Below are 19,378 nucleotides of genomic sequence, written 5' to 3'. Positions count from 1 at the left end.
ATTGTTTTTCTACAAAGGCCAAAGTCATTAAATACGTTATATCGATAAATCAACGCAAAAATTCTATGAAGGGAATATTATCACCCCGGGGCATATCTTAGGGCTTGGGGGTTTAGTAACTTGTCTCTTGTTAAAAAGCCACATCACTCCCTTATCTTGAATCATTTCACTGCTCTTAGCATGGTAGTGGTAATGAATATGAGGTGGGGGTGGAGCGGTTGGGGGGAAGTTGGAGGTGAGCAGAGAGATCGATGTTTGTCCTGTGAAGTCATTATGTAAGTGTGCTTGTGTGTGATTGAGGAGAGAATACTTTTATTTATTTTTTTTTAAATAAACCTAAGGTGAGCCTAGTTTCTTATCCACCACTTTGGGTTATTTTCATAAATAACTGTTGGGAAATGAACTCAAGAGTGCTATTGTGGGCTGTTGTATGCAGCGTCCCCTTGCATATACCAGCCAAAGGGCCCTGGGGAGACAGTGGTGTAAAGCCAGGGTAAGGATGCCAACCCACACCTCAAACATTTATTAGTTGCCAGGTATACGATGCTATCTACCAGGTGATCAGTAGAATGAATAAGCTACTTGAGTTTTGAGTATAAAAAGGGAAAGCCTTAGCGATTCACCAAAGCTTCTTTTCCCATTAGGCCCAAGAGAATATGAATGCCCATCCAGCTTTTCGGGGTCCTCTTGATAATGGCTAGGGTTCAGGGTAATCATCAGAATGTATGGCCTGAGACAGAGGACTGTTTTCCCCACGTGTTTCTTTCCTTGAGTTTGTGGTGTGCCTCCCTCAGAGAGCACGCGGGGGTGGGGATATACCGTGCCCCGTCTGCCTGGACCGAGCTACCCCTTTTCTTCTCAGGAGTCTGCTTTCTCACAACCACAGGCCAGGCTGAGCCAGGTAAGGCCTGGCAGCCCGGAGGTCTTCATCTCCCCCAGTTTCTCCTGATTCTTCCTCAGTTTAGATTTAGAGATGTTCTTCTAGGAGCTGATTCCTGTTGGGCAATTTCTGGTGTCTCAGTGGTGCACCCTGCTGGAAATGCTCTACCAGATATGTCACTTGGGAAGGGAAGTTGGAGGATCTGGCGGTCAACAGTGAATCTGCACCTTTCCCTCCATTTCCAGTAGAAGGGGTTCTGACAAATAATTAAGCTGACCATAGGGAGTCTGGTTGAGGCTCAGCTTTTTTCTTGTTTGACGTTATAATTCAAAAGAGTGCAAGGAATTTTCAGTTTTTACTATGATAAGTCCCCTTAGTCTAGGTGCTCTACAGCAGAGACTCTCTCAACAGTGAATTGTCTAAGAGCTGAGTTCAGTATTTGCATGCATTTAACAGATCTGAATTCTTTTTGATTCACCCAGGTTTCTGGGGGCAGGGAACAGGAATTCTTTTGAGATCCCAGGGCTACTTTCATATCCTAAAGGACCAGGCCGGCACTTCTATGTTTAGAGCTCCATCTCCGTATCACACCTAACATATTAAAATGCATTCCATGTCCAATAACATTTTTCTTTGCTGTTTAAAAAAGAACTTGAAAATTGTCGTTAAATATTTTGCTTTCAAATTGTTTGCAAATAAATAATTTGCTGTGATCTTTCAGTAATTATGTGCATTCTGAATTTGTGTGAAGTGAGAAAAATGAACAAATTTATTTATAAATGCAGGAAATGTTTATTAACAATAACAATTAATGGAGTTGACATGATAATATTGTTTATGTTTATTAAACATTTATTAATTTTGATTTTACATTTTTTCCTTTGGTATTTTGAGTCTTTTTTTTAGGGGAAGTCTCAGACCTTTTCAAAAGCTTTGAGGCCTTAAGTATCACACTATTTAATGGATAAAATCATACAGTCAGTTCCCTTAATCACTTTCTTTTTTTTTTTAGGATTTTATTTATTTATTTGACAGAGAGAGAGAGCACAAACAGGGGGAGCGGCAGACAAAGGGAGAGGGAGAAGCGGGCTTCCTGTTGAGCAGGGAGCCCAATGTGGGGCTCGATCTGGGATCATGACCTGAGCTAAAGGCAGATGCTTAAACAACTGAGCCACCCAGGCACCCCCTTTAATCACTTTCTTATGTAGCCTTACCTCATAAGACTGGGTATTAAGCTGGACCATATGAAATTGCTGGTTATTTGTTTTTTTTGTGTTTGTGTGTGTGTTTTTTTTTTGTTTTTTTTTTGTAAAATATGACTGAATAGAGGCAATTTCACATGATTTAACCTAATTGTTTTTTGTTACAAATACAATACATTTATTCCTTTGGAAACAGAGTTAAACTGGAGAGGTAAGACTAACAAGAGCAGAGTGCTATGCATGGAGTAGGCACTCAGTAGGTATTTGCTGAATGAATGCATGCAGGTACCAATGAATGACCCAACAAGAAGCAACAACATACACAAGAATGAAATTGCATGTTATGGACTTGGGGTAATGAAACTGGTGGAATATATTAATCATACAAAGCACTTTGGCAATTACTTTTAAAACCAACATTCTCTTTTTAACTTAATTTTGTTTGTTAACAAGAGACTGACATTGCCTATGGGAGAAAGCATAGTGTACTGCCTACTGCTCATTCAGGAATAAAAAAATGGAAACACCATAGGAGTTTAAGGAGGAAGAGAAGCCTTGTGGATCTGAAAGTGGAGATTTCAGAGGTCAATAGGATGTTCATGTTGCTTTTCATTTGGCAACAAGAACTGTCTCCAAGGGCAGGATCCTTAATTGGAAAGTCTTGGTTTTTAGTTTTGTTTGATCCCAAGGCAGTCAACAGCTTAATTGTTTTTTTGGCTGGAAATCCTAGAGAAAACAAAGGATTATCAAATCTTAATGATTTAATAAGACTTCAACTTTGGGTCCATCCATCCATCTATTTATTTATCCCCTTATTCTATTGCATCATGATGTACCAGATACTCTCTAGGGGCTGGGAACAGAATGGGGTTTAGGATACAAGAGACACATTTCCAAACTAGAGGGATATTCTCTTGTGTAGAAAGATGAAATGTCATTAGTTCTGGAAAAGCAGAGGGAAAAGTGCTCAGGAAGCATAGACAGAGAACTGATTCATGGAGAAATTGGAGAAGATTTCACTGAAGAGATGTTAATTGTTCTGGGTCCAGAAGGAAGGTTTTCCATGATTAGAGTAACCAAAGAATGAGAAAAGGGGAGGGGGAGGAGGAGAAGAGGAAAAAAAAAAAAAAAGAATCATGCCCCAGGAAGGATCCACCACAAAGGTTTTGGTTTAACTGGCATGGATGGACATCTGTTTTGTTTTTCTTTTTGGCCTTTTTAAAGAAGCTAACCAGATAATCTAGAGAGCATTAGGTTGAGAAACACTGGTGTGGAAGGAGTAGAAACACACAAGGGGAATAAAGGAGAGGGGGCTTGGATTGGTTGAAGGAGGAGAAAGTTGGAGAGCATTCTACTTTAAGTAAATAGTATGTTAAAAAAGGTGATGTTTAAGGTTTTCAATCTCATGATGGGGGCATGTCCAATCTAAATGGGACATTGGAACTGAACATTTTGCAGAAAATTGGATGTCTGGAAGAGATTCCTTGAGAGAAAGATTCAGCAAGAAAGATTTCATCAAGAAAGATTTCTGGTGGACCATCCTGAGTCAGGTGTGAAAAGTCAACCAGAAGATACTAGCGTCCTTAAAGTTACTATGTAGATAGGTGGGGGGAACTTGATCTTCATTATCCATGAAACACAAAATGTGGAAACTGAACCAAGAAATTTACGTTAAAAAACTGGTGCAAAATGAATGAAAACAACAGGACCTCTCAAGAAACAAATTAACCCTTAGAATACTCAGAGTAACAGGATTCCCACAGGAAACAATTTCCCCTGAGGATTAAGCCTGTAATAAGAAATTACTAAGTACACAGAAAAAAATGCCATGAGAATGAGTTAGTACACTTAATAGACAAAACAATTGCAGTGTGGAAAATATATATTGGGGAGCAAATTAAGAGAGACTCCCAAATGAACATGTTTCATATCTTCGAAGAGATAAAAGTAGGAAAATAGTACAGTAGGCTAGGATTAATTAAAAATAGATTAAGGTCTTGAACGTAAGATCTGAAACCATAAAGCTCTTAGAAGAAAACAGGTAGTAAACTCCTTGACCCAGGTCTTAGCAATGACTTTTTGAATCTGACACCAAAAGCAAAAGCAAAAAAAGTAAAAATAAGCAAGTGGGACTACATCAAATTCAAAAGCTTCTACACAGCAAAGGAAATCATCAAAAAATGAAAAGGCAACCTACCGAATGGGACAAAATATTTGCAAACCATAGACCTGATAAGTGGCTAATATGCAAAATATATAAAGAACTCATACAACTCAATAGCAAACAAATAATTTGATTAAAGAATGGGCAGAAGATCTGAATAGACATTTCTCAAAAAAAGATGTACAGATGGTCAATAGGTACATGAAAGATGCTCAACGTCACTAATCATCAGAAAAATGCAAATCACAACCACAATGAGATATCACCTCACACCTGTTAGAATAGCTATTATCAAAAAGACAAGAAATAACAAGTGTTAGTGAGGATGTGACAAGAAATAACAAGTGTTAGTGAACCCTTGTGCACTATTGGTGGGAATGTAAATTGGGGCAGTGGCTATGGAAAATGTTATGGAGGTTCCTAAAAAAAATAAAAAAATAGAACTACTATATGATCCTCCAATTCCACTTCTGGGTATTTAGCTGAAGAAAATGAAAACACTAACTCAAAAAGATATATGTACCCCTATGTTTACTGCAGCATTTTTTACAATAGCCAAGACAGGAAGCAACCTAAGAGTCCATCAATGGATAAATGGATAAAGAAACTGTGGTATATACACACAATGGAATATTCAGCCACAAAAAAGAATGACATATATGGACCTTAAGGGCATCATGCTAAATGAAATAAATCATACAGAGAAAGAGAAATACTGTATGATCTCTCTTACATGTGGAATCTAAAAAAACAGAAAAACAAACAAAACACAAAACTCATATAGATACAGAGAATAGATGGTGGTTGTGAGAGGTGGGGGTGGGGCGGGAGAAATGAGTGAACTGTTTTTGGTTTAGTTTAAATAAATTGAATAATTAATAATAAATAAATAATAAAGAAAGATCTTTAAGATTTATTATAAGTGATAAAAGCCAGATGGATCAATGTATATACTTTACTACCATTGGGTAAAGAACAAAAATGAGGAAGGAAGGATATCTCTCTCTCTCTCTCTTTCTCTATCTATCATATATCTATCTAAATATATGTGTTTTTTTTCTTATTTGCCTGCATATAAAAAAGAAGATGTGGAAATAGGCATCAATGATAATAATACCAAATAGTTTTTGAACTCTTTCCCCAAATTCAAGTTAGTCTTTTACATGTGTTACCTTACTGCAGGTTCATGAGTCCCAAGCACCTTCGGTCTAGTTTTTGTTTTTAATTAAAGCAAACACATAAAAACCATGTTTTAGGTAACTGACCCTGCTACTGTGGCCATATCCATTTGGCACAAAAATCAGCACCTTGGCAAAAGTCCTCTATATACAAAACAGACATAAGGAAGACCAGGAGTTTACGCTATCGTTAGAAACTCCTCCTGTTTTAGGAACACTATGTACTGGATGATGGAATAAGACTCAGTTGACCCAATCAGACTCTGTAGCAGATAGCATTCCCTTGGAAATAGACTCTGAGGATCTGAGTTTGTATGCAGCGTATTTATTAGTGTTTGTTCTTGGGAAAAAATCTGTGAGGAGTGTGGAAAGCAAAATTAGGAATAAGGGGAAGCTCAATTGTGATGTTCTTGCAACAGAGGCTTCAGCAAATCACATGGGGAGCTGTGAAGCTAGGTGGTGCTTCAGAGGGCTTGTTCATCAAATACCAACCACACTGACCAGTTATCAGATACAAGCCTCCCTCAGGCTGGGAGCATAACCTTGGGTGTGGTCGCTTCCTTGTTACAGGGTGATTCCTGAAGAGAATTGTTGTGTGAAATGTCAGCAGGTAACACTCCTAGGAGGTGGGGGGATGGGTCCTTGGTCCTGAAGGGAGATCTGGGCTGTACACCATGACATCCCCTACAGAGTCTTAGGGAATTTTGAATGCAGGAGGCATTGGGAAAAGATAAAAGCAGTAGAAGCAGAGGGGATAAAGGACGTGATAAACGGAGTCATGACAGTGGTAGCATCATTATAGTATTAACAACAAGGTAATTAGGTTGCTACAACAGTTTTTGAACACCTTGAGAGGCTTTGTATGTTTAACAATGATAAATGATATTTCAGATCTTCATAAATGCCATCTGAAATTGTGGAGACTGTTGTTATTATCCCTATCTGTTTCCTGCAATCTGAAAAAGTGAACCTAAAAGACATAGGTCTTAGGGATTCAACTTTGAAGTGCATCTTATTCAAGGGTATTTATAAGAACATGTGAAGAAAACATTCTCGGGAAAATATATAAAAATTTTAGAGAGATTAGGGATTTTGCTTACTTGCTTAAAAAAATTACAGTTGACCCTTGAACAACGTGGGGGTGAGGGACACTGACCCCTGCAGAGTTGAAAATCTGTGTAGAACTTTTGACTCCGCTAAAACTTAACTACTAATAGCCTCCTCTTGCCTAGAAGCCTTACTGCTAATATAGTTGATTAACACATATTTTGTATGTTAAAAGTGTTATATAGTGTATTCTTACAATAAAGTAAGCTAGAGAAAAGAAAATGTTATTAAGAAAATAATAAGGAAGAGAAACTACATTTACAATACTACTGTAAAAAATTCACATCTAAGTGGACCCATGCAGTTCAAACCCATGTTGTTCAGGGGTCAATCATTACAATTAAAAAATTTTTTTCATAGTTCTGTTTAAATGCAGAGGTAGAAGATATAAAATTGCATGCTCAATGATATATAAAGTCTGATTTGTCCATTTTCATTATTCATTCAGTTTTTCTCCTCTCTTTACATTGATAATCTAGAAGTTTCATACAAATTAATTCAAGAGATAATTTTCAAATTAAATAACCTCAAAATGCACAGTTTTGTCCCTAATAATATATCATAAGTTGTTCTCACCTTAAGTTTTTCGTTTACTGGTTTCACAGGCAATCCCCGTAAATGTGATGGGGCAGGAACACAGACATTCTCCCTCCAGCAGAATCACGGTACCTCCATTTTGGCATGGGTCGCATTTTCTCGCACTGTATTCATTGAGGTAATCTTCAATGGCATTTTCCAAATTTTGTTTCTTTAGATGTGCGTCTTTTATTTTAACTGGAACCAGATTATATATAGGAGATAGCTACAAGAAAGCAAACCATTTAATTTCAGGACTTTTTCTACTGATGGAGCTTGTGCAATACCATTCATTGGATTAGTTGTTTATCAATTCATTAATTCAACAAAGGCTTATTTAATGACTGGTATTGGCAGATACGATGTTAGCTTTTAAGACTATAGTAGTGATCAAAACAAGGCATGATCTCTGTGATCATGGAGATCACATTACAGAGATAAGAAGACTGATACTAAAATAATCAGATTGGGGTGCCTGGGTGGCTCAGTTGGTTGAGCCTCTGACTCAGTTTCGGCTCAGGCCATGATCTCATGTGTCATGAGATGGAACCCGGAGTAGGCCTCCATGCTCAGTGGAGAGTCTGAGATTTTCCCTCTCCCTCTGCCCCTCCCCCCACTCTCTCTCTCAAATAAATAAACAAATCTAAAAAAAAAAAAGACTATAGTAGTGACCAAAACTAGGCATGATGTCTGTGATCATGGAGATCACATTATGGAAGTAGGAAGACAGATATTAAAATAATCATACAGATAAAATTAAAATGGAAACTATGGTAGGTGCTATATGGGATGGGTACACATGTTTTAAAAATGCACAACTATGGATTTAAACTTTTCTCAGGATCATGTATTAACATTATTTTTTGAATTGTTTTTGCTGACTTTTCCGCTCCTCTTCTCTTCCAGCAGCTAGCCAGGTGCTCGATATCTCTTGCTGGAGTGGGGGTTTGTGTGTAAGACCAAGATCAGAAAGCCCCTAAAGGCAAATTCTTTACTGACCTTCTCCCCCACACCCCCCAAAAAGTCTGAACTCACTGAGAAAGTTTTGCAGGGAGAAAAAGTGTAAGAAGAATGCCACTGAGGGAGGAGTTTCTTCCAGAATTAGTACGTCCCTTAAGTAGCAAGAAACCATAACTAGATCTCTGGCAGCTATTTTAGGAAGTAGCAGGATCTGTGGCGTGCCCCTAGGGAAGCTAGGTCCATATCAAGGTCCATATCAAGGACCACGGATCCAGTGAACATGCGAGTTTGAACAATGAGGTTACCACCACCATGGACTAAGTATTTATACATATCATATTCCCAATTCCCAACAGACGTTCTTGTATTAAGTTGGGCAACAAGGAAAGATCTCCCTGAAACCCATCTGACACATGAATAAAGGATGAATTTTCTAGCAGTATGAAGGTATCTCAATGTCAAACTTAGACTTAAAGAAAATGAAGTAAAATGATTTATTCTGCACACTTAAATTCCTGGAGTAAGATACATAGTTGTTACAACTGATGCAGGGAAGCTTGGAAAGGCTTCCCTGAGAAAATGACCCTTAAGTTGAGATTTGAGGGCCAGAAAGAAGAATATTCCAGTCATAGAGAATTCAGAAAGTTCTTATGGTGTATAAACCATAACATATATTGAAAGTGTGTATCATGTGTCTATATAAGAGCTATTTGAGTAAATAGGTCATTAGGAATTGAGACCCTTGAGCGGCAGAGCACTTTGAAACAGGAGGCCACAAAATTTAAAAGAAATTGGAATCCAAAGACTCAAGAAAGAGGAGATAAAAAAATATACCACAAATTCCTGCATAAGAGTAATGTTGGATTAAACAATGTCAACTGATTTTTTTTTTCCTCTGAGGACAATGACAAAAGCTGAACAAATAAACCAAAATTAAAAATCTGCTTGAAAGGGCACCTGGGTGGTTCAGTCGTTAAGCATCTGCCTTTGGCTCAGGTCATGATCCCAGGGTCCTGGGATCGAGCCCCGCATCGGGCTCCCTGCTCAGCGGGAAGCCTTCTTCTCCCTCTCCCACTCCCCCTGCTTGTGTTCCCTCTCTCGCTATGTCTCTCAATGTCAAATAAATAAATAAAATCTTTAAAAAAAAAATCTGCTTGAAGGCCCTGGAGAACTAACGAGGTAAAACTTACTAGGCTAAGATCTGGGAGGTGGTGGAAATGCAGTGAGGTGACCTAGTGTTTTTGGGCCACAGTCCCCTTGACACATTTCCTAATTTGGAAACAAGCAGCAGAGGGGCTGAGGTAAAGGAGCACAAATTACTGGGCTGGGGAAAGAAGGTTGGTATTCAGGGACAGCAAAGGAAAACAAGCCATGCTTTGGGTTGGGACACAAAAGACTACAGCCCCAGAAGTAAGAGGGAATTGGAAGTGGGGTAGCTCTGGCAAAGACTGCAGTCTGGTTTGCATTAGAATAATCTTGGAGGTGCCTGGGTGGCTCAGTCGGTTAAGCATCTGACTCTTGATTTGGGCTCAGGTCTTGATCTCAGGGTTGTGAGTTCAAGCCCCTCATTGGGCTCCACGCTGGGCCTGGAGCCTACTTAAAAAATAAAAATAAGTTAGAAAAAGCCCCCAACAATCTTGAATCATTGTAACCCCAGAAACATTCCAGATATAAATACATATTTTCTTTGGAGGAAAATAAAATCATCCCAGGCCTCAAGCTATTCCTAGAACAATTTTTAAAGTATAGTATCCAGCCCCCAATAGAAGTAAGTAGGTACACAGGGAAACAAAGCAACATGAATGAGAACCAGTAGGAATGCTAGAAACTAGAAGCAGAGCTGGGAGGATGCCACGATTTGATTGACCAGACTTTTAAAGAACTATGTTTACATGAGCAGGGGGATAAAAGAAGAGATCAACAGTTTTAGCAGGAAACTGGAAATTATCTTTTAAAACAGAAGATTTGGAAAAAATAAACAAATAGAACTATTATACCTAGATATTATAATATTCCAGTTAGTGGACTGGTTACATAGCAGCTGTGATACAATGAAGCAGTTAATGAACTGGAATATAGGTCAGGAGAAAACGCTGCCAAGGAACCATAAAGAGATAAGGATTGGGAAATACAAAAAGAGGGTAGGAAAACATAAAAGACAGAGTGAGAAAGTGAAAGATCCATATAATTTGAGTCCCAGAAGGAGAGAATATTTAAGAAGCAGTATTTGAAGAACTAGTGGCTGAGAAGAAAACAAGCCTGTGAAAGACAAGAAGGTACCCTGGGAATGAGAAGCGAGGTTACAATTTTTTCGTTTCACACCTAGGCCTAGCAGAGTAAAATTGCCAAAAAACAAAGGCAATGGAGTAAATCTTAAAATCATTTTTTTTTCTTAAGATTTTATTTTTAAATCATCTCTCCACCCAACATGGGGTTCAAACCCACAACCCAGAGATCAAGTGTGCATGCTCTACCAACTGAGCTAGCCAGGAGCCCCAAATCTTCAAATCATCTCAGTAAACAGCCATAGTACTTTGAAAGTAGACTGATATTTGACTTTAATAGATACAATCAATAATATAAATTGTTCTAGAACAATGAGATATTCATAGGAGATTTTTTTTAAAAGATGACCTTGAAACTTCTATCACTCATAAAAAAATCTAGATTGTAGATCAAAAAGTAAAAGCAAAACAATAAATCTTGAAGTAAGGAAAGATTTTAAATAAGACACAACAGTACTAACTATAATGGAAAGAAATACATATTTGAATACATCAAAATAAAAAAAAAAATCAACATTATAATTCCTGACATGATGTACTGAAAAGGACACAACATCACTTCCGTGGCATTCTCGCCAAAATGCATAACTTTGGTCTTCTCTAAGCCTAAATTGAGAGACATTTGACATAATAGATGGCCAAAACCTATCAAAACATGTCAAGGTCATGAAAGACGAGAAAAGTCTGAGAAACTGTCCCAGGATGGAGGAAACTAAGGGGACATGAGAACTAATTGCACTGTGGGATTTTGATTGGATCTTGGAACAGAAAAAGGATATTGGGGGAAAAACTGGTGAAAATTAAATAAGGTCTGTGGGTTAGACAATGTTACTTTTCTGATTTTGATCAACTGTATGATGGTTATGTAAGTTGTTAACATTCGGGGCTGCTGGTTTATAGGGTGTATGTGAACTCTGTTCAATTTTTGTAGTTTTACTGTCTGCACTATTTATGCAATTTTACAGTAAGTCTAAAATTATTTCAAAATAAAAACTGAACGAGAGAACATCTGTTATAAAAAAAGTATCATAAAGGGTGAAAATCCTCAGGTGAAAGAAAACATTTATAATACTTTTAAGTGAGAATAGGTTCATATCCAAAATATACCAAGAACTTCCACAGTCCACACAAATGTTCACCAGCACACACTGTTTTATGAGTTAGTATATAAGATTTAGATTTCAACGATGTCCTATTTATTTGGAAGAAAGTAACCTCTTACCCACGTTGCCACATTGGCACGAATGGCATAAGCATGTGATGGAGTTACTGTGATTTTTAGGAAAAGAAGTTCATCTTGTTTTACCCTTCAAAAGAAAGTCAAGGCCAGATAATCTAAGATACAGGAATAGAGGGTCATGGAGAAACTACAGTGTGGATGAAATGCATAAACAGTGTTCCAAGAGATAAAGACGAAGGTCATTTAGTGACCGCGGTCTGAGAGGAGCCTCAAACCCTGGAGGCAAAAGTCCCACAAGAAGACAAAGAACAATTAAAATGTACTTCGGGAAGTGTTCCTGAAGAGCCACATCTTTTTCTGATGAACTTTAGCTCTTTGCTAATTAAGAAAACAGTTCTAATTTTTCTCCTATCCTAGCTAACTCTATCTTTCTACCATTTGTAGATATATTTTCAGTGGATGTAATCTGTCACGAAACTTGCCAACATACAAATAAATGGAAATATAATTTAGTATGAAGTACATTGAGGTTTCTCACAGGCTTCCAAACTAATTAAACTATGTGCCAAATCCAGTTTGTTGATAGAAGGAGTGTTATTTTCATCCCTATACAAGAGAGTTCAGAATGATTTTTGCCATGTCTTTATAACTGTAATGACTACAGAACAGAGCACTGGTACTCCAGCTCTTTAAAATACTTATGCTCTTTAACATCCGGTGCATCACTGCTAAGAGTTGCACAATATAACAAAAATGGTAGGTAAATAGTTCATTATGTCTCAAGTTGATCCAGAAAGAGCTTAATATAGCTTGACACGTAGGTACATAAAGTTGGTTGAGGGAAATGAGAAAGGGAGAACAGAGGATGGAAAAGGCAAGATGAAGGCAAAAAGCAACACAAAATTCATGCCAGGAGGACCCCCCCACACTGGCATGAGTTGGGTCACAAATTTGGGTATATTTTCTAGTGCATTGAGTAAGACAACTGATTGTAATGGTCACATGCCTGTAAGAAATATTTACATGATTCCCAAGAGAAACAAAATGATCCTTAAAACTGAGATTAAAGAGTAGTATCTCCTGTGAGTTCTCATAAAGGAGACATTAGTATTATGTAACATCCTTTTAGTAAATAAATCAGTGAGTTACATAACTTTGGTTTTTAAAATGCCAAAATGGAACTTTACAGGAAGCCAACTTGCTCTACGCTAGCTATACTGATCTCTGCTGCTTTGCTCTAGAGGAAATAATACACTTTAGATATCTCAGGCCATCATTAATAAATGTAATTTCCTCAGCTGATGTTTTTATAACTAGTTTGTAGCAATAAGCTTAAGAAGAAACCAAGTTCAGCTAGTCTGTTGAGCTGAAATGTAGAAATGTTGTGTTAACATTCAGGCAAGCTGGAAATAGAATTAATATACTTTCATGAAAACTGAAGCTCTGACAAAAGTTAATACTGCAGGAGAGGCTCTATCTCTGCATGAAGAAGGGTGGAGGAAAAATTCTTGGGCTGGGTTAACATTCCTCAAGAAGAGGTTTGGGGTCTGCTAAAGCATGCAGGCAAAGCAAGAATCAGAGCCACAAGGTTATTTTTATTTTTATTTTTCATAGTTTTTATTTTATTTTATTTTTTCTTAGTTACTTTAGCATGGAAAAATACGTTATGCTATGTTATGTTGTGTTATGTTGTATATAATAACTGTCTTAGAAAATCTCTGTAAAATTCTTTAGAGTAATATAACTTCCTAGTGTTTTCTCCAAGATAAGCTATTTGTAACATAAATACCTAGATAATTGATTTAATTTGCTCAGAGGATTAAACATAAACCAGTTAATAGTTTCGTGTAGATGGGGAGAGATTTCACCAATTCTTTAAATAATTAAATAGAAGCGTCAACTATTTTAATATTAAGACCATCCCTGGTGTTTGAACATGTCATCCATAGATAAGAGAATGCTTCAACTTACCAAAGAATTAATTAGTGATTATAGATTGTTTAATTACCTCATGGAATAGCTTCTAAACCAGAAAAACACTTCTACTGGATTTATAAAATCAAAATAAGTTGCAATCTATTTTGAGGTCAAACCAGACTATATATCATATTCTTTAGGGATTTAAAAGTCACACAAAGTCAATAAAACACATAGTATTCTACTATTTTCTGCACTTCTATAAGAAGATACATTTTTAAAAGTGGTCCCTGGGTGACTTACTGTAGTTGTCATTTTCTTAGGTAGAACATTCATATGAAAAGCCCAGGCTTCCGATGTGTAAAGAAAGAAACTTATACAGGTAGTTTAGATGGACTGCCTACTAATCTAAAAATCTGGAGATCAATAGTTGCCCTTGAAGATAAACTATATTTTGCATCCAGCCAGTGGGACTGTCCAAACAGAGTTGATTAAAGTCTTTGAATAGTTCTGGCAAATCTAGTAGTAAATCTTAGGCAGATGTTTTATTTACTTGAGATTTTTTAAATTGGCTCTAGATTATGGTAGATGATGATTAAGACCTTCTCAGAGAACAATCTTGGATCTCTACAAGGACAGCTGAACTTCCTTTGTCGGGATGAGAAGACAAGCCAGTTTAAGTATCCATGTGGATATAAACATCTTTCTAAATGAATTCTTTTTTATTTAAGATTTTCTGACATAGATTTATTTTTACTGAGTTCAAAATAATGAATTTAAATGTGATTTAAACATAATAAAATAAAAGGGTACCTTTTTTTGGGGTGGGTATCTGGGTGGCTCAGTCGGTTAAGCATCTGCCTTTGGCTCGGGTCATGACCCCAGAGTCCTGGGATGGAGCCCCACATCAGACTCCCTGCTCAGTGGAGCCTACTTCTCCTTCTGCCACTCCCCCTCCTCATGCTTTCTCTCTCTCTCTCAAATAAATAAATAAAATCTTAAAAAAAAAAAAAAAGACTTGAATTTCGTATATAGACACGCTAATTTGGCCAACTTTTTTTCCCTGTTTGTCCTACTTTTGGGACAAAATATTTGAAGTTTCATAGATATGTTAGCATATCTATAAATGGCTAGATTTCTATGACTTAAAGGGAAAGTAGATTACAATTTTCCAGTTTCTTAGTTCTGCCCTCATATAAATGTGATGGTTTTGGTAGCTTCACTCACTCTTTAAAGACAACAAAAGGGGGTGAAGGAATAAAAATTTCCAATAGCCTTTATTGGATAGTCCTATCAAACTATTATAGGACTTTTGATAGGACTATTCAAACTAGAATAGTCCTATCAAAATCCCAAATGACTGTAACTCAAGTTAATCAAACTGAAGTCGAGGGTCATCAAAGATAAATCTGACCCAAGGGAGAATTGTGAAACCTACAGGGAAAATTGAAACCTATAAAAGGAAGCAGGAAAACAAATAAGGAATAAAGGAAAACACATACCCTTTCTAGTAAGTTTGGGGAGAGAGTGATGGGGCTAAATGAGACTAGCATTTATATCTTTACAATTACAATGCAGTTTGTTTCTCCTGGAAATAAGGACTAATGGGTTTATAAACTGAAGACTATAATCAAGATACAAAAAAGAAAGAATTTCTGGACCCTAAGAACTGCTCACCCTTGGTCTTATTTTCTGAGACCTTATGAACTTCCCTTTCATGAAGGCCCTTCATGATTCTCCTGTGTTGGAAGTGGTGCTATGATGCCCCCTGAAAGCAAGGGACAACCAGGGGCAGATGGAAGAGAACTGACAATTCTTGGGCACCAATTTTGTGCCAGTATGTGCGAGAGGCTCTATGCAAACAATGCTACCGAATCCTCAAAATAAACATGAAGCCCTGGAGAGTGTAGGGTTGCAGAGGTCAGAGAACCTTACACGTTCAGAGGACAGAGATCAGAACTCAGCCTGGGTTGGTGTGAGGCCACAGGTCATGCCTCTCCTCTCTGTCCTGCTTCTTTCCGGGGATGAGATAGCGGTGCGTTGGAATGCTCACATCTCTTTCAGATGAAGTTAACTTCATCTGAACCCACAGTTACATTGAATAAGAAAATGTAAAAATCTCCTATTTGAAAATAAACATTCTTACTTTTTGGTTTATGAGCACTGGAGCATCATTTAAGGAAGTGGCCCAATTTACAAAGTCAGTCATATCAACCGTCTTGGCTCCTTTGAGAAGCTTCTCTTTCAGTTCATATGCATATTTTTGGGTCCCTCCTCTTATGAGTGAAATAACGTCATCTATGATGCCGTCACGACTGATGTTTACTGAGAAGAGAAAGAGGATATAAGTGAAGCATTTATAGTTCTGTGACATTTGATTAATATTTATTGAACCCTTTCATAAAGTATCATCTAGTATATTTATTGAATTTTATTTATGTAATTTTTTTTACCCCAAATCTCCAAGACCAATTTTTATGGGTAGCCAATGGAAGACTTTAATTGTCTTAAAAAAATAAAAACAATATGACAATTGAGATACATTGATGATTCCAAGTTCATCACTTATGCACATGCACACATGACTTTGGGCTACACTATACATTTTTTGTTTCAGACTTACCTTCATAATTACATTTTATATAGGTTTGTGTTAAACTATTTTAATATTATGAAAAATCAAAGCATATAAAAAAGAATCAGGTGAAAAGCAAAATTCTTTCCATCCCACATTCCTACTTATCTCTCTCCTTCAATCTCTCCAGACTAAACCACCTTTAACAAAATTTGTGAATCTTACAGAGTTGTAAATTTTTCAAACTGGAAAGGAATTTTAAGGAGTTTTTGTTTATAATTTTTCATTTTTATAAATGAGAAAACTGAGACTCAGACAGGTGGAGTGACTAGTCCAAGACTAGCTTAAGGGGTAAATATTGAAATTAGGACATTTTATGGCAAGTTCAGTTTTCTTTGCACTTCATCAATGGTTTCCAATCATGGCCACACGTTAGCGGTTGGTATGCTTTTAAAAATATCAGGCTTTCTTCTCTCTGCCTCCCCACTATCATTTGATTCTTTAGAGGTGAGCCTCAACCATTTGTATGTCTGAAAATACTCTCAGATTAGATTAGAGTAAAAATTGAGAACTCCAGAACTACCTCATGCTTGTAAATCTGCTAAATATTACCAACACAAGCAACATTTTTACCAAAGATACTTATATTCTTAAAAAGGTTATGCACTGATTGAATGTTAAGGATGAATTGGGATTTCTTTTCCCCCCAGTTTTATTGAGATATATTGACACACTGTAAAAGTTTAAGGTGTACAGCTTAATGACTTGACATACACATATATTGCAAAATGATTACCACAATAAGTTTAGTAAACACGCATCACCTCATAGAGTTTACAAAAACTTTATTTTTTCCTGGGATGAAAAATTTTAGTATCTACTCTCTTAATTACTTTCAAACATATCATGTGGTACTGTTAACTAGTCATCTTGTTGTATATTACATCCCCAGTATTTATTTATCTCATAACTGGAAGTTTGTACCTTTTGACTCATTAGATGAAGGTGGATTGGGGGTTTTGAGTCAGGTGGAAGGCTGAGTTAGTGGAATGGTTTTGGTCTTCTCCTTTCTTAAAGGTCACACAGGGTCCTGCCACTAGCCTATTCGGAAGCTGTGTTAAAATTGGGGAGAAAAAAGGAGATCTTTCTTGAAGACATTTCTCTACCATTGGCCTTCTACCATTGCCATGATAAATATGAAATCTACAATGACCACGGCATAAAAGCCTTTCCCAGAGCTGCATGCTGTGTGACCTGTACAATGGTGATTCCAATGAATACATGTCCATGGGTTACTTGTGTTTATAATGGTTTGGAAACCACTATAAAGATAAAATAATTTTGAAGCACTATAAGTTTTTTTTTAAATAAAGAAGATAGACAATAAGGAGAGTTTACAGTGACAGAGCACTGCTCATTGACAACGCCCCTCCTTTTTTTTAAGGAGTGAGTTAGGTTATACTTACCAGTTCCACCTTCACCCCTCTTTAAGCAATCATTTTTATTAATTTCTCCCTTGACTTCAACTCCAGCTTTCAGAGAAACATCCAGATTAAACCCGAGGCATCTCTGTACATCCCTTAGTTCAACCCCTGTTTAATGTATTTAGTTGAAAATTGTTAAATAACGTTTATTAACATCACAAATAAATTCCAATTTTGCTATTTTGTAAGAAATGTACTTACTGGGATTCCTAGACATTATTACTGAGCTCAAATGCAAGGTCATATCGGCCCTGATTTGTCCTTATGTTAGAATCTAGTGGCCTCCTTTTGAATTTGCTTGTCAACTTAATACCAAAGGACATATAAATTTGCTCCTTGTTTGAAAGGGACATAAGTCAGAATAGGGCAGTTATAGTAAAGTCCTTTACCTCTAATAACATGGCAGGGAGACATTGACATCTAACATATATTGAATACTTATCATATACACAACATCATTCTAAGCATTTTGTATGCATTAATTAATTTAATCCTCACATTGGTCTTTTGAGGTAGGTTCTATTATTGTCCTCATTTTACAGATAAGGATATGGAATGGCAGAGCAGATAAGTAATCTGCCAGTGGAATTCAGCAATTAGCCAAGTTAGTATTTGAACCAGAGTTGTCTGGTTGTTAAGCACTTCTCTGTATTGACTTCATAATTTGGTCGTGGGATGCATCAACATCTCTTGATCCTCTTTGGAAGACTCTGTTCATTATTAAGGTAGCTAGTTATTGCTTTGAGCAGATGGCTTATATAGATGACAATTTTGTTTTTGTCCTATGAATGCTACTTAGTAGATAGCAGTCTCGGAAGCTGACTCACTGTGGTGTGTGGATGTCACAGTTCCTAGGAAGAAAAATCCTAATATTTAATTCAAGCATATAATTTATTATCTATTTAGAAGAGAGAATAATAATTTTATTTTAAGGGTAAACTTCCTCAGTTCATTGACCGTGTTGGTTTTTGCTCTTATTTATCTTTCAGATCATACACACACACATGCCAAAATGCTTTATGAAAAAGGAAAGGGAGAAGTTAAGTTAAACCCAGGGTTTCATGGTGGAATTTAAAAGTAGTGATCTGGGGTATTCAGGCATTCATTTATTCAATAAATATTTTTTGTGTACCCACAACTAGTGAGAACTTGAGAAATATCAGGTGGCTTTCCCCATGAGAAAGGGAGAGGGAGGATAAAAATGGAAGACCATGCTAGAAATCCAGAATACTAGATTTCCAACCGTAACCTAAGAAGCATAAAGACTTTGATTCTGAAGATGGGGATGAAAATACCTAAGTGATCCCAATGAACTTAGCTTCTCTACCTCTGCTGTGGACCTTTCACATTCAGAAAGGGTCTGGACATCCCAAATCTAGGTGGAGGACATGGCTTGGTCTTCAGGTATTGCCAATGAAGAAGTGAGAAAGATGACTTCCCTCTCAAAGATACCAGAACTGACCTAATGATCCTTGTCTACTAAGGCCAGATGCTAAGTAAATTTAAGTGGGTAGGTCTGAGTTATCCAAGATTAAAAATTTTAGCCCATGGAGCTTTTTCACCAAAGCAACTCTTAGCCTGAAGTGTTCCTTGTGTTTTGATCATCCTTGTTGAGCCTTTCTCTTCTGATTTTCAGGTTACTCAAGACATAGTCCTCGTGTGCCCCTCGCCCATATGATATCTATCAAAATAGCCTACCAGGCAGGACTCATGAGACGTCATCATTCTATATATAGACCTGTAGGGCAGTATAAGCCAAATAACCTCATATTCCTCTTCCCCTGGCAGTGTTTCTCTCTGCTCAAGACTGAGGCATCAAGAGCAATTTGTTCTGGCCAGGTCATATTTGTTTTGTCTATATAGTGCTTAC

The 19,378-nt window shown here is 37.1% G+C and overlaps 1 protein-coding gene across 1 annotated transcript in view; it reads right to left on the bottom strand.

Moving 5' to 3' along the window:
• Window positions 1-2,184: 2,184 nt before the first annotated feature.
• The window catches only part of C9 (complement C9), a 51,771-nt gene continuing 34,577 nt past the window's right edge, over window positions 2,185-19,378 (bottom strand). The window contains exons 8-11 of the mRNA XM_021696375.1: window positions 17,491-17,616; window positions 15,596-15,774; window positions 7,108-7,333; window positions 2,185-2,808 (exon numbers count right to left, since the gene is read on the bottom strand). Of these exons, the coding sequence (XP_021552050.1) occupies window positions 7,109-7,333; window positions 15,596-15,774; window positions 17,491-17,616 (530 nt within the window). The 3' untranslated portion in view covers window positions 2,185-2,808; window position 7,108. The remainder of the gene's footprint in view (window positions 2,809-7,107; window positions 7,334-15,595; window positions 15,775-17,490; window positions 17,617-19,378) is intronic.

Source organism: Neomonachus schauinslandi, chromosome 7, assembly GCF_002201575.2.
Source record: "Neomonachus schauinslandi chromosome 7, ASM220157v2, whole genome shotgun sequence".
In the NCBI taxonomy this organism is placed as follows: Eukaryota; Metazoa; Chordata; class Mammalia; order Carnivora; family Phocidae; genus Neomonachus; species Neomonachus schauinslandi.
This window is presented reverse-complemented; position numbering and strand designations above follow the sequence as displayed.